The 25,320-nt window shown below is 49.6% G+C and overlaps 1 protein-coding gene across 1 annotated transcript in view; it reads left to right on the top strand.

Annotated features, from left to right (window-relative positions):
• The window catches only part of LOC139754996 (uncharacterized), a 145,892-nt gene extending 120,572 nt beyond the window's left edge, over window positions 1-25,320 (top strand). The window contains exon 3 of the mRNA XM_071672899.1: window positions 21,989-25,320. Coding sequence (XP_071529000.1) covers window positions 21,989-23,140 — 1,152 coding nt within the window. The 3' untranslated portion in view covers window positions 23,141-25,320. The remainder of the gene's footprint in view (window positions 1-21,988) is intronic.

The raw sequence follows: 25,320 nt of genomic DNA, 5'->3' as shown, positions 1-25,320 counted from the left end.
ATATTACTCCTGGCGCCTCATTCATGTGCAGGGGAGGCAGCATGTTACTCCTGGCGCCTCATACAGGTGCAGGGGAGGCATGTTACTCCTGGCGCCTCATTCATGTGCAGGGGAGGCAGCATGTTACTCCTGGCGCCTCATACAGGTGCAGGGAAGGCAGCATGTTACTCCTGGCGCCTCATTCATGTGCAGGGGAGGCAGCATGTTACTCCTGGCGCCTCATACAGGTGCAGGGAAGGCAGCATGTTACTCCTGGCGCCTCATTCATGTGCAGGGGAGGCAGCATGTTACTCTGGCGCCTCATACAGGTGCAGGGGAGGCAGCATATTACTCCTGGCGCCTCATACAGGTGCAGGGGAGGCAGCATATTACTCCTGGCGCCTCATTCATGTGCAGGGGAGGCAGCATGTTACTCCTGGCGCCTCATTCATGTGCAGGGGAGGCAGCATGTTACTCCTGGCGCCTCATACAGGTGCAGGGGAGGCAGCATATTACTCCTGGCGCCTCATTCATGTGCAGGGGAGGCAGCATGTTACTCCTGGCGCCTCATACAGGTGCAGGGAAGGCAGCATGTTACTCTGGCGCCTCATACAGGTGCAGGGAAGGCAGCATGTTACTCCTGGCGCCTCATTCATGTGCAGGGGAGGCAGCATATTACTCCTGGCGCCTCATACAGGTGCAGGGAAGGCAGCATGTTACTCCTGGCGCCTCATTCATGTGCAGGGGAGGCAGCATATTACTCCTGGCGCCTCATACAGGTGCAGGGGAGGCAGCATATTACTCCTGGCGCCTCATACAGGTGCAGGGAAGGCAGCATGTTACTCCTGGCGCCTCATACAGGTGCAGGGAAGGCAGCATGTTACTCCTGGCGCCTCATTCATGTGCAGGGGAGGCAGCATGTTACTCCTGGCGCCTCATACAGGTGCAGGGGAGGCAGCATGTTACTCCTGGCGCCTCATACATGTGCAGGGGAGGCAGCATATTACTCCTGGCGCCTCATTCATGTGCAGGGGAGGCAGCATGTTACTCCTGGCGCCTCATTCATGTGCAGGGGAGGCAGCATATTACTCCTGGCGCCTCATACAGGTGCAGGGAAGGCAGCATGTTACTCCTGGCGCCTCATACAGGTGCAGGGGAGGCAGCATGTTACTCCTGGCGCCTCATTCATGTGCAGGGGAGGCAGCATGTTACTCCTGGCGCCTCATTCATGTGCAGGGGAGGCAGCATGTTACTCCTGGCGCCTCATTCATGTGCAGGGGAGGCAGCATGTTACTCCTGGCGCCTCATACAGGTGCAGGGGAGGCATGTTACTCCTGGCGCCTCATTCATGTGCAGGGGAGGCAGCATATTACTCCTGGCGCCTCATACAGGTGCAGGGAAGGCAGCATGTTACTCCTGGCGCCTCATTCATGTGCAGGGGAGGCAGCATGTTACTCTGGCGCCTCATACAGGTGCAGGGGAGGCATGTTACTCCTGGCGCCTCATTCATGTGCAGGGGAGGCAGCATATTACTCCTGGCGCCTCATACAGGTGCAGGGAAGGCAGCATGTTACTCCTGGCGCCTCATACAGGTGCAGGGGAGGCAGCATGTTACTCTGGCGCCTCATACAGGTGCAGGGGAGGCAGCATATTACTCCTGGCGCCTCATACAGGTGCAGGGGAGGCAGCATGTTACTCCTGGCGCCTCATACAGGTGCAGGGGAGGCATGTTACTCCTGGCGCCTCATTCATGTGCAGGGGAGGCAGCATATTACTCCTGGCGCCTCATACAGGTGCAGGGAAGGCAGCATGTTACTCCTGGCGCCTCATACAGGTGCAGGGGAGGCAGCATGTTACTCCTGGCGCCTCATACAGGTGCAGGGAAGGCAGCATGTTACTCCTGGCGCCTCATACAGGTGCAGGGGAGGCATGTTACTCCTGGCGCCTCATACAGGTGCAGGGGAGGCAGCATGTTACTCCTGGCGCCTCATTCATGTGCAGGGGAGGCAGCATATTACTCCTGGCGCCTCATACAGGTGCAGGGGAGGCAGCATGTTACTCCTGGCGCCTCATTCATGTGCAGGGGAGGCAGCATATTACTCCTGGCGCCTCATTCATGTGCAGGGGAGGCAGCATGTTACTCCTGGCGCCTCATACAGGTGCAGGGGAGGCAGCATGTTACTCTGGCGCCTCATACAGGTGCAGGGGAGGCAGCATATTACTCCTGGCGCCTCATTCATGTGCAGGGGAGGCAGCATATTACTCCTGGCGCCTCATACATGTGCAGGGGAGGCAGCATATTACTCCTGGCGCCTCATTCATGTGCAGGGGAGGCAGCATATTACTCCTGGCGCCTCATACATGTGCAGGGGAGGCAGCATGTTACTCCTGGCGCCTCATTCATGTGCAGGGGAGGCAGCATGTTACTCCTGGCGCCTCATACATGTGCAGGGGAGGCAGCATATTACTCCTGGCGCCTCATTCATGTGCAGGGGAGGCAGCATGTTACTCCTGGCGCCTCATACAGGTGCAGGGGAGGCAGCATATTACTCCTGGCGCCTCATACAGGTGCAGGGGAGGCAGCATATTACTCCTGGCGCCTCATACAGGTGCAGGGAAGGCAGCATGTTACTCCTGGCGCCTCATTCATGTGCAGGGGAGGCAGCATGTTACTCCTGGCGCCTCATACAGGTGCAGGGGAGGCAGCATGTTACTCTGGCGCCTCATACAGGTGCAGGGGAGGCAGCATATTACTCCTGGCGCCTCATACAGGTGCAGGGGAGGCAGCATGTTACTCCTGGCGCCTCATTCATGTGCAGGGGAGGCAGCATGTTACTCCTGGCGCCTCATACATGTGCAGGGGAGGCAGCATGTTACTCCTGGCGCCTCATACAGGTGCAGGGGAGGCAGCATGTTACTCCTGGCGCCTCATACAGGTGCAGGGGAGGCAGCATGTTACTCCTGGCGCCTCATACAGGTGCAGGGAAGGCAGCATGTTACTCCTGGCGCCTCATTCATGTGCAGGGGAGGCAGCATGTTACTCCTGGCGCCTCATACAGGTGCAGGGGAGGCAGCATGTTACTCTGGCGCCTCATACAGGTGCAGGGAAGGCAGCATGTTACTCCTGGCGCCTCATTCATGTGCAGGGGAGGCAGCATATTACTCCTGGCGCCTCATTCATGTGCAGGGGAGGCAGCATATTACTCCTGGCGCCTCATACAGGTGCAGGGGAGGCAGCATATTACTCCTGGCGCCTCATACAGGTGCAGGGAAGGCAGCATGTTACTCCTGGCGCCTCATACAGGTGCAGGGGAGGCAGCATATTACTCCTGGCGCCTCATTCATGTGCAGGGGAGGCAGCATGTTACTCTGGCGCCTCATACAGGTGCAGGGAAGGCAGCATGTTACTCCTGGCGCCTCATTCATGTGCAGGGGAGGCAGCATGTTACTCCTGGCGCCTCATACAGGTGCAGGGAAGGCAGCATGTTACTCCTGGCGCCTCATACAGGTGCAGGGGAGGCAGCATATTACTCCTGGCGCCTCATACAGGTGCAGGGAAGGCAGCATGTTACTCCTGGCGCCTCATACAGGTGCAGGGGAGGCAGCATATTACTCCTGGCGCCTCATACAGGTGCAGGGGAGGCAGCATGTTACTCTGGCGCCTCATACAGGTGCAGGGAAGGCAGCATGTTACTCCTGGCGCCTCATTCATGTGCAGGGGAGGCAGCATATTACTCCTGGCGCCTCATACATGTGCAGGGGAGGCAGCATATTACTCCTGGCGCCTCATTCATGTGCAGGGGAGGCAGCATGTTACTCCTGGCGCCTCATACAGGTGCAGGGGAGGCAGCATGTTACTCCTGGCGCCTCATACAGGTGCAGGGGAGGCATGTTACTCCTGGCGCCTCATTCATGTGCAGGGGAGGCAGCATGTTACTCCTGGCGCCTCATTCATGTGCAGGGGAGGCAGCATGTTACTCCTGGCGCCTCATACAGGTGCAGGGGAGGCAGCATGTTACTCCTGGCGCCTCATACAGGTGCAGGGGAGGCAGCATATTACTCCTGGCGCCTCATTCATGTGCAGGGGAGGCAGCATGTTACTCCTGGCGCCTCATTCATGTGCAGGGGAGGCAGCATATTACTCCTGGCGCCTCATACAGGTGCAGGGGAGGCATGTTACTCCTGGCGCCTCATACAGGTGCAGGGGAGGCATGTTACTCCTGGCGCCTCATTCATGTGCAGGGGAGGCAGCATGTTACTCCTGGCGCCTCATACAGGTGCAGGGGAGGCAGCATATTACTCCTGGCGCCTCATACAGGTGCAGGGGAGGCATGTTACTCCTGGCGCCTCATTCATGTGCAGGGGAGGCAGCATATTACTCCTGGCGCCTCATTCATGTGCAGGGGAGGCAGCATGTTACTCCTGGCGCCTCATTCATGTGCAGGGGAGGCAGCATATTACTCCTGGCGCCTCATACAGGTGCAGGGGAGGCAGCATGTTACTCCTGGCGCCTCATTCATGTGCAGGGGAGGCAGCATATTACTCCTGGCGCCTCATACAGGTGCAGGGGAGGCAGCATATTACTCCTGGCGCCTCATTCATGTGCAGGGGAGGCAGCATATTACTCCTGGCGCCTCATTCATGTGCAGGGGAGGCAGCATATTACTCCTGGCGCCTCATACATGTGCAGGGGAGGCAGCATATTACTCCTGGCGCCTCATTCATGTGCAGGGGAGGCAGCATGTTACTCCTGGCGCCTCATTCATGTGCAGGGGAGGCAGCATATTACTCCTGGCGCCTCATTCATGTGCAGGGGAGGCAGCATGTTACTCCTGGCGCCTCATACAGGTGCAGGGGAGGCAGCATATTACTCCTGGCGCCTCATTCATGTGCAGGGGAGGCAGCATATTACTCCTGGCGCCTCATACAGGTGCAGGGGAGGCAGCATGTTACTCCTGGCGCCTCATACAGGTGCAGGGAAGGCAGCATGTTACTCCTGGCGCCTCATTCATGTGCAGGGGAGGCAGCATATTACTCCTGGCGCCTCATTCATGTGCAGGGGAGGCAGCATATTACTCCTGGCGCCTCATACAGGTGCAGGGAAGGCAGCATGTTACTCCTGGCGCCTCATACAGGTGCAGGGGAGGCAGCATATTACTCCTGGCGCCTCATACAGGTGCAGGGGAGGCAGCATATTACTCCTGGCGCCTCATACAGGTGCAGGGGAGGCAGCATATTACTCCTGGCGCCTCATTCATGTGCAGGGGAGGCAGCATGTTACTCCTGGCGCCTCATACAGGTGCAGGGAAGGCAGCATGTTACTCCTGGCGCCTCATTCATGTGCAGGGGAGGCAGCATATTACTCCTGGCGCCTCATACAGGTGCAGGGGAGGCATGTTACTCCTGGCGCCTCATTCATGTGCAGGGGAGGCAGCATGTTACTCCTGGCGCCTCATACAGGTGCAGGGGAGGCAGCATGTTACTCCTGGCGCCTCATTCATGTGCAGGGGAGGCAGCATGTTACTCCTGGCGCCTCATTCATGTGCAGGGGAGGCAGCATATTACTCCTGGCGCCTCATACAGGTGCAGGGGAGGCATGTTACTCCTGGCGCCTCATACAGGTGCAGGGGAGGCAGCATATTACTCCTGGCGCCTCATACAGGTGCAGGGAAGGCAGCATGTTACTCCTGGCGCCTCATACACGCACTCCTCATCGCCACCACGCCATCATTATGGCCCCGGCAGCACAGCGTGTGGCGGCCTATTCCAGCCGCGTCCACAGCAAGCCACACCGCGTGTGGTCAGTGCGTCACCCTCTGGCCAGCGTCCGGCTGCTGGCTGCTGCTGCTGAGCCACAGTGTGTCGTCTGTTGACAAGACACGACCAAGGTTATATCAGGCCATCCCTCCACTGCTGACTTACGCATTAGCCATCTTCCTGACATTTTCACGGTCCTTAAACACGACGGTACGATCCTTGAGTACGATGGTACGATCCTGGAGCACGACGGTACGATCCTGGAGCACGATGGTACGATCCTAGAGCACGACGGTACGATCCTGGAGCACGACGGTACGATCCTGGAGCACGACGGTACGATCCTGGAGCACGACGGTACGATCCTGGAGCACGATGGTACGATCCTGGAGCACGATGGTACGATCCTGGAGCACGATGGTACGATCCTGGAGTACGACGGTACGATCCTGGAGCATGACGGTACGATCCTGAAGCACGATGGTACGATCCTGGAGCACGATGGTACAGAGCATTACGGTACGACCCTGGAGCCCAAAAGCACGTCTCTTTACCCGCCCTTTAACCTGAGTGTAAGGTCGTAAGGCTGGCCATTATCGTGGAAGGTCGCTGGTAATGTTTTGAATGACTGATTTAGGCAAGAGTCACACAGTAAACGATGCAGTAATTCTCATGAGGAACAACAATAGGTAGCCTGAACTAGTGACAACAATACCTGGTACTCTTCGCTCAGGGAACATCACCTCACGTGAGGGTTTCTCCCACTGTCTGTGTACTTTACTGTTGTGCCGGTAACACCTTAGTCGAGGATCATGGCAGTGTGTGTTGGTGTTGCCGTACACTACACAAAGCCCAAGGTGACAATAATAACCGAGGCAACCAGCCATAAGGACACAAACAACAACCAAACTATCATACAACCGTTAGTTACCCTGACAACAAGGTCTTACATCTAGTCTTAGTTTAGTAAACACAATAATCACTTACATAATAGTTTTGTTGGTACATAAATGTAACATTATTTTCTTCCTTAATGGCGGACAAGTCATCCCCGGAGTTGCCAAGAGTCACACGTCGGGCAGTATGTGGGAGGTGCACCTCGCCTCTCCTGCTGGCTTCTTCTGCCACGTAGCCTCGCGAGGCCAAGTGTTGGGGTCGTGATGGCCTCAAGATGGCGGCGTTGCCCTCACTGGCAACAGACGGGGGTCAAGCAGCTAACTGCAGTCGTTCGTCCTGGTCCCTTGTCACGAGCCATATATGCAGCAAGGATGTATGGGGTCAGAGTGTGTGTTTGTTCCCCAGAGCTGGCTGCTTGTGTGCCCCCGTCACTAGCTAAACCAAACACAATCCTCGGCAAGTTGCTGCGTCATATGATTACTATGAGGCGTTTGGCAACTCAAATGTGGGTCGTTTTGATAACTGTCTCTACACCTCGAAGCTTTGGAACTCTACCTTCTCATGTGTTTCCCAATAACTACGACCTGACACATTTCAAAAAACGGGGTTTTCACTTCCTCCAAAATTCACAAATACTTTTCCTTGCCTCTTCTCTTTCCCTTTCATTAATTTCACTATATTACAATTAAAGCCTGGCCTTGATGTGGACTTTTGACCGTAACTGGAACCTCCAACGAGAAATAGAAAACAGCCAGTCATCCAGGATGACATGGCCTGTCGTCCAGGGTAACAGGATAACATAGCCTGTCATCCAGGGTAACATAGCCTGTCGTCAGGGTAACATAGTTCGTTGTCCTGGGTAACCTTAACATAGGAATGAGACTCGTGTGTTGAAGTATTATTTAATTGGTGGTTATAACTTGACGATGACGGCCTTCATGACCCTGACAGTCAACATACCTCAAGCCGTAATAACCATCTAACCGAGCAACCTCAGTGGTGGGACGCGCACCACACCATTACGTAATTTCATCATAACGTTGAAAATTAAGGTAATTTGCGCCTGCTTGGGAAAGCTGGGTAAGATCTTCCCTGACGCTAACCTGTAAATGTTCCTCTCACTGCTCAGGACATCATGATGTGGACGTTCACCTAAGTTTTCCTGATTTACAGAAATGTTTCACTTGACATCACCTGACCCACAGTCAACTGCTTGTTGAGCGGGTCGATAGTGGGAAGGGGGATGATGATCAGGAACAATGTGGGCTTAAGTACTGTATAAATGGGTGAAACTTGTCTAACTTCTCTTAGAAATAAATTGAACACTTCTAGAAATCAAAAGAACTTTCCTTAATTTCCCCAAACAAGTGAGAAGTGTCATTCAGTGTTGTATGAGCAATATTGCTACAACATAAACACATCTGTTATAGACAGTGTTGTGTGTTGCGTCCCGTTATTGAGGGCCGGAGAGGAAGGAATGACTGCAGGTATTTGTTCATGTTGGGCCAAGGTGGTTTGGTTGTGGCTTCGAGTCTGTGTAGAGCAGTGAACCACTGTGAGGGGCGCATCACGTCTGACTGAACCTTAGATATTCAGAGAACAAGCAGCAAGAAGATCGAACCACTACTCTGAGTGAGGACTGTGCGAACCAAGGTGGCCCGTAAGAGCCTTTGTGCTCCGTAAGACCATATTCGGAGTGTTCTGAACTTAACATTTGTACCCTGTTGAATGCCCGAGGCTCCGTCCGTCACACGTGAGGTGCGTTTGGCAGTAGTTCATCTCACTGAGGTCTCGTGCGAATGAGACACACGTAACAAGGGAATGAAGCCCAAATATGTGTTGCTCCGGACCAGCACTCGAACTCAGTTCCGTTGATTCATGGTCACCGAACCTGACCACTTTACACACACGATAAATATTCATTTGTTGTTCAAGGTAACATAGCCCGTTCTCCAGGGTAACCTAGCACGTCATCCAAGGGAGCATAACTCGTCTTCTTAATAGCATAGCTCATCGTCCATGGTAACACATGTCCGTCGTCCATGGTAACACAGTCCGTCGTCCATGGTAACACAGCCCGTCGTCCATGGTAACACAGTCCGTCGTCCATGGTAACACAGTCCGTCATCCATGGTAACACAGCCCGTCGTCCATGGTAACACAGGCCGTCGTCCATGGTAACATAGCCCGTCGTCCATGGTAACACAGTCCATCGTACATGGTAACACAGCCCGTCGTCCATGGTAACACAGTCCGTCGTACATGGTAACACAGCCCGTCGTCCATGGTAACACAGTCCGTCGTCTATGGTAACACAGCCCGTCGTCCATGGTAACACAGCCCATCGTCCATGGTAACACAGCCAGTCGTCCATGGTAACACAGCCCGTCGTCCATGGTAACACAGCCCGTCGTACATGGTAACACAGCCCGTCGTCCATGGTAACACAGCCCGTCGTCTATGGTAACACAGCCCGTCGTCCATGGTAACACAGCCCGTCGTCCATGGTAACACAGCCCGTCGTCCATGGTAACACAGCCCGTCGTCCATGGTAACACAGCCCATCGTCCATGGTAACACAGCCCGTCGTCCATGGTAACACAGGCCGTCGTCCATGGTAACACAGCCCGTCGTCTATGGTAACACAGCCCGTCGTCCATGGTAACACAGGCCGTCGTCCAAGGCAGGACACAATATAGATGAGGTACGGGAGGCAGCAGGTTGGGTGTGCAGGTCCTGCAGGCCGCCGCCTCCTACCTACCATGTAGGGCCGGCCGCTCTCCCCACCCACCTGACCTCCCATGGTATGTTATTTGGCAGACCTCCTAGTGAGTGGACCACCTGGCCGTTATGGTCTTCAGGGGTCACCAGCTCTGGTTGGACTCACGAAAATACGTGTCGCTAAAGACCCTCTGCTATGATACAGACCCTTTACTATGATACAAACCTTCTGCTATGATACAGACCCTCTGCTATGATAGAGACCCTCTGCAATGATACAGACCCTCTGCTATGATACAGACCCTCTGCTATGATACAAACCTTCTGCTATGATACAGACCCTCTACTATGATAGAGACTCTCTGCTATGATAGAGACCCTCTGCTATGATACAGACCCTCTGCTATGATACAGACCCTCTGCTATGATACAGACCCTCTGCTATGATACAAACCTTCTGCTATGATACAGACCCTCTGCTATGATACAGACCCTCTGATATGAAACTTTCAGTGTCGTGAAGTGGACGATGACATCACCATCAGTTCACAGTTTCTTCGGCTGGCAGATCTAGTGGTCTTTCCCTAACCATTCTCACGCAGTACAAACACTTAATCAAATGAACTTACACTTGAGGAAAACATTTACTGTGTATAGTATTATAATATCCACAGCGTCCATCTATCTATATACAACATTTACTGACACAGTAGAAGGTGTGTGCTGGCTATGTCCTGCCTCTCATATATGGTGACTACGAGGGTCGGAAGATCCTCTCCACTAGTGAGGACCCACTAGTGAGGACCCACTAGCGAGGACCCACTAGTGAGGACCCACTAATGAGGACCCACTAGCGAGGACCCACTAATGAGGATCCACTAGTAAGGACCCACTAGGACAGGAGGAACAGTTGGAGTGATTTTCAAGTGAAGGTCCAGTCGTCTATTCCTTACGCTCCCTCGCAGAGGCGGGAAAGGCGAGCGGTTATGAATCATTTAAGTACGACCTTGACTGGCGAGCGTCGTGTGGCATCGTGGCAACGTCTGACTCACCTCAACATGTCGACTGTCCAGATTCCTCAGCTGAGCGGGAGGAGGAGGGAAGATGATGATGGTGGTGGTGGCGGCTGGTGTGTTCCCAGCGAGACACATCACCTTATCAACACACGAGAAAAACTCTGCCCAACACTTTCACAAGATCAGTATGAGGAGCATGACAACAGTGGCACTTGTGAGCATTACAACAGTGGCACTTGTGAGCATTACAACAGTGGCACTTGTGAGCATTACAACAGTGGCACTTGTGAGCATTACAACAGTGGCACTTGTGAGCATTACAACAGTGGCACTTGTTGTATATTATGCTGCTGGGGTTAATGGTTGTTAACATCTTCTCCATAACTAACGCTATGACCTGTGGGTACTATGGCTCGATCTCTGACCTTACAAACAGGTCAGGTCACACCATCATACCAGCGGGTCGAGTCACACACAAGCCATTATACCAGAGTTTGTAACATTACTGGCGACACATACAGGAGGGACGAACACAAGGATATCAGTTGAAGTCTTCTGTCATGGGGCACATTAGGTCATGCTGGGATGGGACACGTCATGCACCAACATAACAATAAGAAACTTTCTCATATTCTGATCATGTAAACAATCTAATGTACTCAATATTTATCATGAAATACTTGTTCCTACAGTCTGGGACTAGCCAATAAACTTCGGTTTTTATTTCATTAGTGTAACTATCAATATTCTAGTTTGATCACAACTACAACTAACCAGAATGATAAAGATCCCACGATATGTCATTAACCGATTCGTTAACCAGAAGATAACACACTTGGCCATCATGATGACCCAAACTCTCACGTCACAAAGAAACATATTCTACCCATAAATGTATAACATATTCTACCCATATATAACATATATGTATAACATATTCTACTCGTATATGTATAACATATTCTACTCATATATGTATAACATATTCTACCTATATGTATGCATATACTCTTGGTATATATCCATCGATCGGCCCCAGAGGGAAAGATGAACAGCTGGGTTGGGTGTGGGCCGGCTGCCGTCTCTGGAACTTGAACACAGGCCCACGTGATTCGCGGGTCACACGGGAGAGAGTTCCTTCGTGCTTGGCTGGCTGGCTGGTTGGCTGGCTGGCTGGCTGGCTGAATGCCTGAGTGTACGTGTGTTAAGCCGAAAGCGACCTTGTGACGCCGGAGGCCAGAAAGACCCGCGTCAGGCAGCGGTGAACCACAATACAGACGTGCAAATATGCCAGCAGCAGCAGCAGCACCCACCTCTGCTACCACCACCCACCACCACTAACACTATCACCACCACCACTAACACCCACCACGACCACGACGACTACGACCACCACCACCACCAACACTATCACCACCAACACTATCACCACCACCACTAACACCCACCACTACCACGATGACGACGACTACGACCACCACCACCACCAACACTATCACCACCAACACTATCATCACCACCACTAACACCCACCACGACCACGACGACTACGACCACCACCACCACCAACACTATCACCACCACCACTAACACCCACCACGACCACGACGACTACGACCACCACCACCACCAACACTATCACCACCAACACTATCACCACCACCACTAACACCCACCACGACCACGATGACGACGACCACCAACACCACCACTAACACCTACCACTACCACTACCATCACCACTACCACCACCACAATCACCAACACCCACCACCACTATCACCACCACCACCACCACCACAAGTTGGCCCAGCAGTTGAAGTTTGAAGATCAAGATACATTGACCGCATGAGCAAGACGTCACCACAGGTCAAAGGTCAGGCCATCATACTTAAGGTCGTCATGTCAGAGTGAAGGACCTTAACCGTCGTGCTGAGATGGATTAAGGTAACGTACAGTTGTGGTGTGTGTGGAGGAGAGTAACACTAGCGAGGCCCAGCAACACACACGTCAGTTATTGGGATAATCATTTATGTTTCATGAATCACAAGTTCTTATATCCAGTTCTCTTAGTTAACTGTTGGAGCCAATGTATGTGACACACAGTCTTCCGGTACATCAGCTCTCTGTGAAGCGCAGTTAAACAGCTGGGTAAGGTAGGACCCGCGAGGCTTACGAACAAGAACACATGTTGACAAAGGACATGACTCCCAGCTCCAGGACGATTTAGTACATATCAAAAGACAAGATAACATATAGTGCTACACATGGTGGGTGCACGTCACACGTAAGGCAACAGCATCGTCTGAGGGCGAAGACTTGGTTAACTGAGGCCAAGAAGTGGCCCGACAGGTGAACAAATATGAGAGGAATGTGCAAACATAACGAGAACAGAATCACCACAGACAGTAACAAGGTAGAACAAACAGCTGGGAAGAAGGAAGTGAACAATACTTGTTATACTGAGGCTGTGTTGCTGACACACACACACACACACACACACACACACACACACCACACACACACACCATATATATGGCGATCACAGTTAAGCATTACGTACAGCCACTATGAAGCAACCATATCTGCACCACACCTTACATTGTCTTTATTACCATCATTACCTTGTTCAATACAAACTACATACATCGTGTGTACGTAACACGTCTGTCTGCGGTGTGTGGCTGTGTGGGTGGAGGGGAGGGGGGTCAGTACTCTGGGCTTCTTACGACGCCCCCCCCCCCCCCGCTCTTACTTACTGGATGTAGTATCATCATACATGAGTCTGTCATTATAAGATATATAAAGTACAACATGATAACATCACGCCATCTTCCACGTCCATCATCTTCCCGGACTCATACACGATTGCGTGACTGATACGACACTTGTGTTTGTTGTGTCTGTGTTGTGGTGGTGGTGTGTGTGTCTTAGTTATCAGCAAGACCCGCATCAACTGTTTCACTTCATAGAAATCTTTACTCTAGTGATATGATCTGCTGAGGGAAATACTTACCTGCTGCCCTATTCCGTCTTGCAAGGTATTTGGGTTGGGTGACCCGCGGGTTAGTGCGTGCAGCAGCTAACTCGCTGGTTCACTGTTGACAATGACGTCTCGAATCAAAGGAAATGTCTTATATGAGGACGAAACTATCAACGATGACACCTCAGGATGATATTATTAGTGAGAGTCAAGCTACTACACTACATACGAATGAAAACTATTGTTTCCCTCATCAATAAACGCAACAAAATGTCACCATGAGGCGTTAATGTGAAGCGTTCATGTTTTAGTTTATAAAAACGCTCGATGGTTTAGCTATGCACAAGGCGACCATCTGGAAAACAAACATTACACTTAAGCTCTCAGCAAACTAATAGTCAGTATTAGTCTCAGTATTGCCACATCTGGTCTTGCTGTCACATTATATGACCATCAAGGGGTCTCAAATTCAAGTCACGTTCCATGGTAGAAAAACCTACGTGGGCAACACTGCCCAACAGATTACTAATCTGCCTAACGCACAATGTTGCTCTACAGCCACGATCCTGAGGCAGTGACCAGGTTTATACTATCCTCAGAGATCATTGGTCAACAGTTGTTTGATGACAACCAGCGCGTCATAAATAGCTCACGACAGTTGGGTCACAGCACAGCTCTGGCGTCAACAGTTCGCGCTAACAAGAGCTAAATAACATTACTGTATCTTTAAAGTTCATGACAGCGGTGATGTAGTCTGGCTCCATCATCCGAGTTTATATTATCAGTCAGACACACAACAACTGATCGTCACAGTTTACACAGACGTGACGGATGACGGCGGAGGAATACATGTTAGGGAGGCTGCACGGTAGCCAGCCCAAGTCATCACCACAGTCTTGATCCCGACATAAATATTCACCAGCACGTTAGTCCTGCACTCCTACAGCTCTGCTATCACACGACTCACATGGTGTAGCATTATCATGCTTCCAACTGTGAATATTCGCCTCTCGGACGAGGCTGTTGTACCACTGTTGGCGGATGAATGAGTCGTCGAAGACTTCCCCATCCCAAAGGAACCCACTCAACCCTCCTCCAGCTTGGGGTACAGTCTCGAGGGAGCAGGGGCCATATTAATGGGGCTCTCGGTTGCACACACACACACACACACACACACACACACACGTTAGCGAGGCAGCGTTAAGAACAGAGAATTGAGCCTTAAGAGAGAAAATCCTCACTTGGCCTCCTTCTCTGTTCCCTCTGCCCAAGGATTCTTCATGGGCCTAAAGCAGCGCTCATGAAACTAGCCACGTCCACCGATCGAGGGCAGTGTTCCCCTCTGTGTGGTGAGAGCAGGACAACTGGACAGGGACTGTTCAGTGTCTTCAGTGAAGCTGTGGCATCCTGGGAACGAGAGGCGTTGTCATACTCTGGACAGATGTTTATAGTGCTAGAGAGATGGTAGGAGACCAGAAGGCACAAGAGAAAGTGTTGACTGTAACGTGAGTGAGGAAAGGTGTTCAAGACTGTGTTGAAGGGCGCGCTGGTCTACTGCTTGTCCAGTCATTACATTGTGAAAGTGTTTATCGGTGTTTGTTGTGGGGAGGCAGGAATGTTGGTTGCTCCTGCACCAGGCGGGGATGAGGCTTTACCCTGTGTGTGGAGACTGGTGTGTGTGTGGTTATGAAGGAAGACGTGGTGGATCGCTGCACAGAACAGAGTGGCAAGCAGTCTGGGGTGAGGTTGTCTGAAGTATCTTCATTTCCAAAGTGCCGGTGTTGAGTGGTTGTGGTTGTTGCCGGGGAACTGGTCATTGTTCTGTGTGGTGGGCGAGTGAGATATGTGGTGTATGTTATTTGTACCATTATGAGAGGGTGGATGACCAGGCAGATGAGACGCAGTTAAGGCAGACGAAGGGTCTGTGTAACATACTGAGGGATTACTTGTCTAAATCTAGAACCAATAAAATTGTCTTTAAGACACTTGAGGTTGTTGAAAGACTTTGTGTTGATTTCTGTGGTGTATTTGGGGAGCGATTGTTACATGTGTTACGTACTAACCAGTCAGGGTTACGACAGATACCGCCACGCTTTACAAAACTTAAATCATAAATACGTGTAATGTCTCCACATCAAGGAGGCAATGAACACAATCAACAGAAACGGTCGAGTTTTTTGGAACTGGTTCTTTTTTCTGAACGAATCACGTGTCTTGTGTATAAATTGTCTGCGTTACAATAAACAACGAAAAATCAACAAAAAAATTACAAATAAATTATAAACAAATCGTGTTCCTGGTAATTGCTTTATAATTACGCACTGGTAACAGAACTTCTTCATGAATCACTATAGCCATTAATCATTTTCAAAATGTACTTTGTACAACATGAATTACACTTGTATTATGATAACTGTAGCACAGAACAAAGCTCTGAGTTCTCTCTCAACATAAAGACAGGATGGTAGACAATGAAACATATTTTTAGTAGAATCTAGTTTGAGGTCAGCTGTTGTGTGAGACAGAGTGAGGTAAAAATGGAGAAATAAAGTTCAATATGAACAATGACTCCGTACATTCTTCCTTGTTGGATGGGCGTCTTCTGCCTTGTTTACTAAACAAAACAAAAGAATGAATCTATAAAGTTAGTAATGTAAACGTCTCAGAGAAAATATAGATAAAGTTTTGCATAATAACTCATCATTATTCCTATAATCACCCAGTACCTGTGTGTCTGTGCCAACACCATTACGTAGGGTCGTGACGTCACAGGGAGGACCAGTTAGCATGGTGTACAATGACGATCCAGCCGTTCACTGCGACAGACTAACGTAGCTGACACAGGAGGTGACACACCACCACTTTTTGCGTCAATCTCCCAGTTATTGTCTTTTTCTCACGAGTTGTCGTCTTTCCCAGAACGTATCGTTCACACGAAACAATCATTTCTGCTTAACTGTCTTACGACAATATCCGTGGTCAAGATACATACTCAGTATTGAGGATAATTCTATCAAACATTGATCACGTGAAATAGCTACACTTAATCTGAACAGTATTCACTATCACATAACATATTGCTTAGGTGCTTTTTCACTGATATTTGTCAATATATATCTGATGTGTTCGTTTGAATTAGACTATCATAATTGTGGCTGCTTTCTGGTTCGTCAGAGCCATCTTGTTTGTTTGGTTGACGAAAGCGGAATGACTGGCGCGTTAGTTCCCTACACGTATGTCACATGACATGCTAAAAAAAAATGATAATCGCAAGGAGAGTCTACACAAGTAAAAAACTCAAAAAGTTCTAGTTTGATGCTGTCTTAAGCGTGGAAGCCACAATGAGCATCTTGAGAAGCATTCATATTTTATCTCGTTAATTCGTAACTTATTCCACAAGCATTTGGCACACTGGAATCGTCGGAACTGTATAGTAATATATCAATGGTTTTTGAACAGCCATGTAACGCAAAAATATGATCTAAGGAATCAATGTAATTCTTTTTCGCTACTTTATATTTATGAGCTGTTTAGTTATGTAGCGCTCCCACGGTCACCCTACATATGTCACCTTAATGACGACGCATGTGACCTCACCTGACCTAACAATCCTCGAAGAATATGTTTGGTGGTCCTTCCTACAGCTACACCTGCAGTAGTAATCCCTGACACCCACGTCTGGCGGTAGCAGATCTAAATCTGCCGTTATAATTATTGATGACCTGACCTATTTCCATAAGCGCCTCTCTTACGGACTTAACCTCAAGTCCTCCAGCATAGAAAAGCTCACGAGCGTGCGACATTCGGCTTCGACGTGTCTAATTTCCTCACAGACCTGACCTTGCCGACTCTTAAATACCCGGGTATGACGGCCGCAAGTCAGTCATGCAGTTGACTCGCTATGATACCTCATCTCCGACGTCCACCTTTGGCAGGACTTATGAGGGACATTGCCTCCGCCCGTCACAAGCAGCAGCTGTAACTCTACGGCCACGCCCGCGGCACCCCAGTAACCCTAGCACAACTCCAGGGGCCTCGTGATGGTAACCCAAGCTGCCGCACACTAGGAGCCTCCTGCAACCCAATCACGAACCAGCAGCCGCCGCATACACCCACCTCCTACAGGAGTGCCACGTCGACTCTGTATTCACGCATTTCTCGTACATGATCCTGCTTTACCTGACGCCTACCTTCACCAGCATCACAGGACCCCTGCCAAGCCTCCTACCTTACTTTCTCTTCTTCGCTATAATACAGCACCTCTCTCACCTCACCTGGCACATGTATATCCTACACCAATAAGGCATTGTTGTTATTGTTGTTTAACGTGTTTCCCTGTCCTCCCTCAGTCATACCATCCCAGTAAAATCCAACCTGAACACCCGCCGAACACATATGAACGTCAAATTTTCGTTATTCTTATGCTAAATAGTATCTTAATAAAGCCGAGAAAGACTTCTAGAAAAATCACAAAATTTTGAGCTGTTGTGAGCAAGACATGTTGAATAAAAGCACATGCATAGTGCTCCGTCATGCTACACACAATACCATCCATAATCAATACACATGTAAAGTGGTGAGCACTCACCATCATGGGCGGGCACGAAGTAGAAGACTGTTCTGTATGTTATGCCTCCGCTTGGGGCGACCTCTTACGTCCTGAAGGACAAACGCAAGTACCCGATGGATCGATGCAAGCGGCCAAATGTGTCGATACCTTCACTCACTTTCAAGTCACAATTTCACCAAACACTCATCACTATTTACATCAATCTATATTACAAAATCATCTTCACATATGTCTGTATCACAGTCACCATCATCACTAGCCAGACTCGAATGGATGGCATTGATTTTCACTAGTCATAAAAATTTATTCATGGTTCACACATCTAGTTACACATAATGACGGTTCCTTCCTTGCACCCACGCGTGCTTGATTCCAACTAGAAGCATAAAAAGTGGCTATATCTGGCATCTTTTGTATTATCCAATCGTTCATTGGTTGGTTTAGTTTATGACGTAATAAAATTCAGGCCTCCAGTTCTGACGTATCCGGGCGGGCTATTTGAAAATATAAAGTCGCCAATATCAATGTTCGTCTTTTAAACAGCATAAGAAGCGTCTTTTACAAAGACGCTTTGCACTTCATGTAATGTGATATCAACCTAGCGTTCATCGCTCTGGCGGCGGAGTCTAGGAGAGAACAGTTATAAAGTAACAAGCTTTTCACCTTCATCCATCACTGGTTGACGCCACAGTTAAACTGAGTGATAATTCTTCATAGTAAAACAAGCAATGATAAGCTACTTTCATGTACGTTCTAAATTGTTTTCAAAATCATTAGCGCTGACAAAATATAATGCTAGATGACAGAATTTGGCTGAATCTAAGGCCAAATTAAGGGATTTGAACTGAACCTGGGTTGATTGGAGTGAATTTTGTGTATGGTGCAAAATGATCTGGTTCAGGTCAACTGTGTCTTGTGGCAACAGCTCGATCAAAAATATTAGGATAAAATGTTGCTTTCTGTTGTCAGAGTTAACACTAAAGTTGTTGACTAAGATTCAAAATAGAGAGATTTGTGTATGAAATATTGAGTCTTACCAAGTCTGAGGAGAACAAATTACTTTCTATGACGTTGATCGTGTAAAATTCTTGACCAATGTGGGTTGATGGAACATACAGATGTAATCAACGAGGCGGGAGAGCTGGGTCATCTCTCCATCCTTGAGGGAAGGATCGTCTGGGCTGGATATTTGATGATTTCTGTCGTGTTCCACCTTGATAACCACACACACCACCACGTCCCTGCGACTCTCCAGTTATAGGAGTCACACCCCAGACACTGTGTCCTCACAGCATGACCTAGCACCTCCAGGGCGCAGCATCATGGTTGGTGCAGTCACATATCGGGATATCATGTAACACGAACCTCGATGGTCAAGGGAACTACGTAATACATTAGCAGCACATCTGGTAACTGTTGTAGTTGGGTTGTTAGTAACTGAGCCAACCAGACTTGATCATACTGTTAGGTCACGATGCTTTCATATCCTAGGATCCTACCATCGTGTTCAGGAGGTCCTACCGTCGTGCTCAGGAGGTCTTACCGTCGTGCTCAGGAGGTCCTACCGTCGTGCTCAGGAGGTCTTACCGTCGTGCTCAGGAGGTCCTACCGTCGTGCTCAGGAGGTCTTACCGTCGTGCTCAGGAGGTCCTACCGTCGTGTTCAGGAGGTCCTACCGTCGTGCTCAGGAGGTCTTACCGTCGTGCTCAGATCCTACCGTCGTGCTCAGGAGGTCCTACCGTCGTTCTCAGGAGGTCCTACCGTCGTGCTCAGGAGAGTAAAGAGTTGGTTTTGCCTGTGACGTTCGGCCAGGATTTGGCAGACGTTCGAGCACAAGTTAAAAATGAATCCCAAACGGAAACAATAACTTGTTCATGACATTTCGACGGCTGCTGCTGCTGCTGCCGTCCATTAGCTGAAGATACATTTCTTAGCGGGTGTTCTTATTGAGCTGTTGGAGTTGTGTAACTGAGAGAGGGACAAGAAACTACGTTAAACAACAACAACAACAACAACAACAACAACAACAATGTTTTATTGATCAAGGTAGGTCAGGTGAAAGAGTGTAGTAGAGTCATGAGTTAGTGTAGGGGTAGCATTATGGTGGGAGAGGTCAGGTCAGTTGTGGCAGGTTGAGATGGTGTTGGTACTGGAGCCTCGATGTTGGTCATGGTGGGCGTTAGAGATGAGGCACCACAACGCTACCTGCCAGGAAGATGACACGTCACGAATCAACGTTGGCACATCTACTGATGCTGGAGGGGCTCAAGTCTAGAGTCACATCTCCAAGACTTCAGGTACCGGAGTGGTACACTTGTTGTCTAGTGGGGAGTCAACTGCCTGACTGCATTCTTGCGTTTGAGATTAAACTTCCCTACATCTCAGGAGGTGCGGGCCTTATTCTCTAGGGCAGCCCGCCGGTGGGGAGGGACGTAAGCACTGAGCATAAGTAGTTGAGCTTGTTATCTCACCCGGCCCCCACGAGAGCCAGACTCCCTCTAGCATTCCTGCGGTGATACCCGGGTATTTAAGAAGAGAGGAAGGTCAGGTCGTCTATCATAGTGGCATCTTGTGATCTGCCACCGTCGATCATGGAGGGGCGGCCGTAGGTTGGCCCACCAAACTCATTCCTCTGCGGATTGTTAGGTCACGTGAGGTCACCCGTTATGACCTGACCCAAGTTAGGTCGTCGTCAGTAAAGTGACATTGGTGGATCGACGATGTGTCGCTATATTATATTTCAAGAAGATGCCATTAAGCAGCGAAATGGAAATGAAAAAATTTTCGTCACCGTAGATTTGGTTTGCAAGATTTTTCCTTCACAACTCATTGACTTTCTCCCAGTATCATACCTCTTAGCTTGGAGAAGATTAATTACCAATGTCGTTATCAAATGGTGTCCTGCGAGTTTTCCTCGAACCTGTATCTAGATGTGACGTCCAGTGTAGCTGATACTATGGAAGGTGTCGTTATATTAGTAATGAGTAGATCAAAGGAGATTTATACTCGGAGTTACACCTTCGAATGAGATGGACAAGTTGTCGTAATGCCAATAAAAACGTCAAGAAGTATCTGGCAGCTACATCATGACATCACCGCGTGTGTTTGATATTCCTGTTTCTGGCGGTACGCCCGTCAGGTTATTAACCCCCTGAGCACGACGGTGCGACCCTTGAGCAGGACTGTACGACCTGGAGCATGACGACCCGGCCATCACAGTGAATGATCATTCCGTTGTGCTCCTAGTGTCAATGTGCTGAGCCTAACATAATGTCTTATGGCACTGGGAGAGAACAAGGTGGTGGCGTACATAACCCGGCTCGCTCGCCAACCAGCTTTGTTAAGCTTGGGCTTCACCCAGGCTTGCTGCACCTCTTTCTGTGTGTGTGTGTGTGTGTGATTTCTAATGTTTTATTGTTCATTTTACCCACTAGATGCATTCTACGATCATTATCACGATCATCATTGTCATTACATTTTCCTATATGTTATCAATGCTTACTGAATGATGTATTAATCCACAAATCAGTGATTTATGTAATAGTCAAAATAGTTATTTTCCTCCACAAATACATCAGCAACAATGTGGAATGTTATTATGCCGACATTGTTCTCCCTGTGCCACTATATTACTGGATTTCTCGACTGTTCTCGCTCCTAATTTTGTAGTTACACTTTTAATATTTTCGTTGTTGAGCGTTGGGGTCGGAGGCCCCCACCTGGGGCACTACTGACGTGGTGTAGTAGTTTCATGTTTAGTACAACACTTTCCCTGTACTTCAAGAGGGCGACGGTTCACGGCCTACCGACCACCTCCGTTGCACTTAAGAGATATTCAAAATTCCTTTTTTCTGATGATCAAGAGAATTGACCGATGTGGAAATCTCGATGTTAGCGACATTTTTCTTCTGTAAGAAACGTCGACAAATCCAGTAAAAAGCAGTATTACAGCGCGCGCGAAAGAAAGAAAAAGCTGTGATCTGTTCCATGTGACACACGGGGAATGATGATGATATATGTGTTGAGGGTGACGGGCAACACACTAACGTATGGTCTCATGTTCCAGAATGTTCTGCTGCTGCATCTCCAGCGTGAGCGAGACGACCACCTGCGAACCATCCAATCGCAGCTGCTGCTGTTCGAGTCGCAGCTGAGGCGACGGCAGAAGGAGGTACAGCGGCTGCTGCAGGAGAAGGACGCCACCATACGCCAGCAGCAGCACATCATCCTCTCCCTCTCGCGAGCCCTCAAGGCCCAGCAGACGACTCAGACCTCGGACCACAACACAAAAGAACAGGTCAGCAAGAGTGTCGTCGATGGTAAACAAGGGCAGAGCGGCGGCGATGACAGCCACAGTAAAGACGACAAGATATCCAGCCTGCTCATCACGTCCACCAAGAGTGATCCGGAGAGCCTGAACGACAGCGACAGCGCCATCATGCTGGAGGATAACTTCGACTCCCTCGTGTTGATACCGCTAGGGAAGGGCGAGGTCAAAGTTGTGAGAAGCGTGTCGGACGCGGTGGAGGTGGCTAGCAGGTCCTCGTGTCCGGCGGCAATACCTGGGGCCAGCACCACCCCAGACACCACGCTGTTGCTCAAGCCCGGCTTCAGCTCAGGCACTGGGCCTGGCTCCCTCTCCACGTCGCCCTCTTGCTCAAGTGAAGAGAGCGATGACAGCCCGGCTTGCACGCTCACCAAGGGGAGCGCGGGCTTGTTAAGAACGGTGTACAGCTTAGAGGAGGAGGAAATATGTGCCACACAGAAGGAACACTCCTCCTTATTAGAGGATACAGTGACCCCCTCCCTCACGCCCTCCGATAAGTCCTCTCTGCATTCCATCTTAAAAGTTAACTCCCACTACGACTCAGATGCCACGCTGAGCGACGGGGAGAGTGAGGAGGAGGAGGAGGACAGAGTGCGGCACTTGGACGACTCCGCCAGCGACAGACGGCAATTGTTGGGATCGTACGAGAAGCTGAACACTCTGGGCGCGGCGCCGCTCAAACCCAAGGCTGAGGAAGAGATCCAGGTCACCTACAACCGCGTCATGAGCAACCACAGGTCCGTCACCAAGCCCAAAGACGTCAAATACCGCCGCATCAACAAAGCTAAGTCCAGATCCCTGGAGGAACTGCGAGGAAAGCTCAAGTACTGGACGGACCGGGGGGGAAAGCAGTCACTCTCTGTAGACCTGGACACTCACTCCTACGCCTGATGGAGGAGAGGAAGGCTTTCAAGTAGACCTGGACATTTACTCCTACGCCTGAGGGAGGAGACGAAGGCTTTCCAGGTTCTTGGTGGGCACAGTGCAAGAACAGGTAGTCAAGGGAAGGGATCAGTATAACTGACCTTCCAGAGGATACTGTGCGAGTGTATCAGTGGTGTGACAAAATGTTCCTCTAGGGAAGACTTGATAATACACCTGGACTGAGCTGTATAGAATACATTACCGTGTGTATGCTGACAAAACTGTGTTGTCAAAGAAAAGGAAGCCACCGAGGCATTATGTGACCATATCTATATTCCTTTGACCTCATGAACAGGACGGTGCGAGCCTGTGACGCAGCGATACGACCAGTGAACAATTAAGGTACGATCCTTGGGTATGGTCACTTCATTATAACCAAGAGTCGTAAGTAACGTCGTGTTCAAGGGCAGAAACATCGTTGTCTTCAAGGGTCGCATTATCGTGCCCAAGGAGTCACTCATAAACGATAGTGAGACAAATATTGTGTGCAGTGGCCGGACGGGAGGCAGCTCGCGTCTGTTAGGTCGAGTTGCCCTGTACAGTACTAGACACCCGTTATGTTACCAAGTCGGACCAGTGTGGCGTCGAGTGTGATAACACCTTACTGGGATGTCCCTGTGCTACTCTCAGATGTCATGTGTCAATAATGTGTTATTCTTCACTCATGGAGAACTATTAGTAGATATGGAAGTTTAGGACTGAAAATGACGTTGTAAGACACGGATGAACAAGACCAATGTCTGTTTGGTAAAAATAATTTTCATACATTCCATATTTTTGTAGCCTCATAGAATTCGGATGATTACAGTACGGAGTTATGTCTCTCACAGGAACTTTACATTCATGTTGTATAAAGTCTTGACCTGAGATTTGGACTCAAACAAGAAAGAAGCCGATGGCACCCTCTACATCTGGACTAGTCTGATACATCATCTCCTATCAGCAGAGCACTGCTTCACTCTTGTCTTACACGCAGCCTTGGCCGGACTGGTCTCTCTGACAGTACATCATCGTTTTCCCTCCAGTTGTGTTCTTCCTTCCCTCTCACTGATCTCAAGTTCCAAAGTTATGAACCATTGCCTTCACTCTTCTGTAACCAATTCGTTGAGCACGATGGTACAACCTTTGGAAATAATGATGGCAAGACCTAAGCACTGATTCTTGAGGGCCAGGTGAGGCCATACTGCCGAACTAAAAGGTCGTACCATTGAGCTAAAGCGGATAAATTGGTTCAGTGGTAGAGCAGTTGAATACGTCCTCCGTAATGAAGGTTACCAGAGATGGCGGGAGCCAGCACGCTGGGCCCGTCAACACAACACAGACACGTCTTTAATGTTACCTATCAACACTCCCTTCCCCACGTACATAAGTGTACCTCAGCGGCAGATCTGTAACCACACACGTCTTGCTCCACGGAAGACGATGGTAATTTGACCCAAATCTCCCCCTCACCGCCACCAACCCACCCCCGAGTGGACTTCAACTCACGTAGATCCTCCGTTTGCCGCCATTCCTGGTGGTGCACACGTTAACTAATCTATATTACTCATTAGTCTTGAACCTTAACTAACCCTTGAAGACGACGGTTCGACCCTTTCATATGATGGACTGGTCTTTATCCTGAGTCTATTAATAGTCTGGTCAAATAAAAGGCCATCGAACTAAGGGGTCATATCGTCTTTTTTAAGGGCTGCATTGTCATGCCCGAGGAGTCTGATATCGTAACATCCTTTTTCTTTTGAGTCCATCAGCCATGTCTTGAACTCAACCTAGAATACTCCAACACGCAACTTCTATCACTTGCCATCAATTTCAAACAAAAGTCGTACGCCCAATTATAACGTAACAGACTTTGTAGGTAAAGTTGGTAGCGGGCGTGGGTGGTGACGGTTGACACCAGGCTTAACGGTCACCTCTGCCTCCCGCTACCTCACACTCGCCTCCCGCTCTCCACCACGTCCAGGTTCGCTCCTCCTCTTCATCATCATCACTGTCGTCTGCTGAGGTTGCTGAAGCTTTAAATGTATTTTTAATCACACGTTGGAAAGTGTAATATGTTCCTCTGAATTTCCATACTGATGTATGTATTGTATATACAGTATTTGATAATTGTGATATGTAATGTAATTAAATATAATCTTAATTAA

The sequence above is a fragment of the Panulirus ornatus genome, chromosome 18, assembly GCF_036320965.1.
Source record: "Panulirus ornatus isolate Po-2019 chromosome 18, ASM3632096v1, whole genome shotgun sequence".
Lineage (NCBI taxonomy): Eukaryota > Metazoa > Arthropoda > Malacostraca > Decapoda > Palinuridae > Panulirus > Panulirus ornatus.
This window is presented reverse-complemented; position numbering and strand designations above follow the sequence as displayed.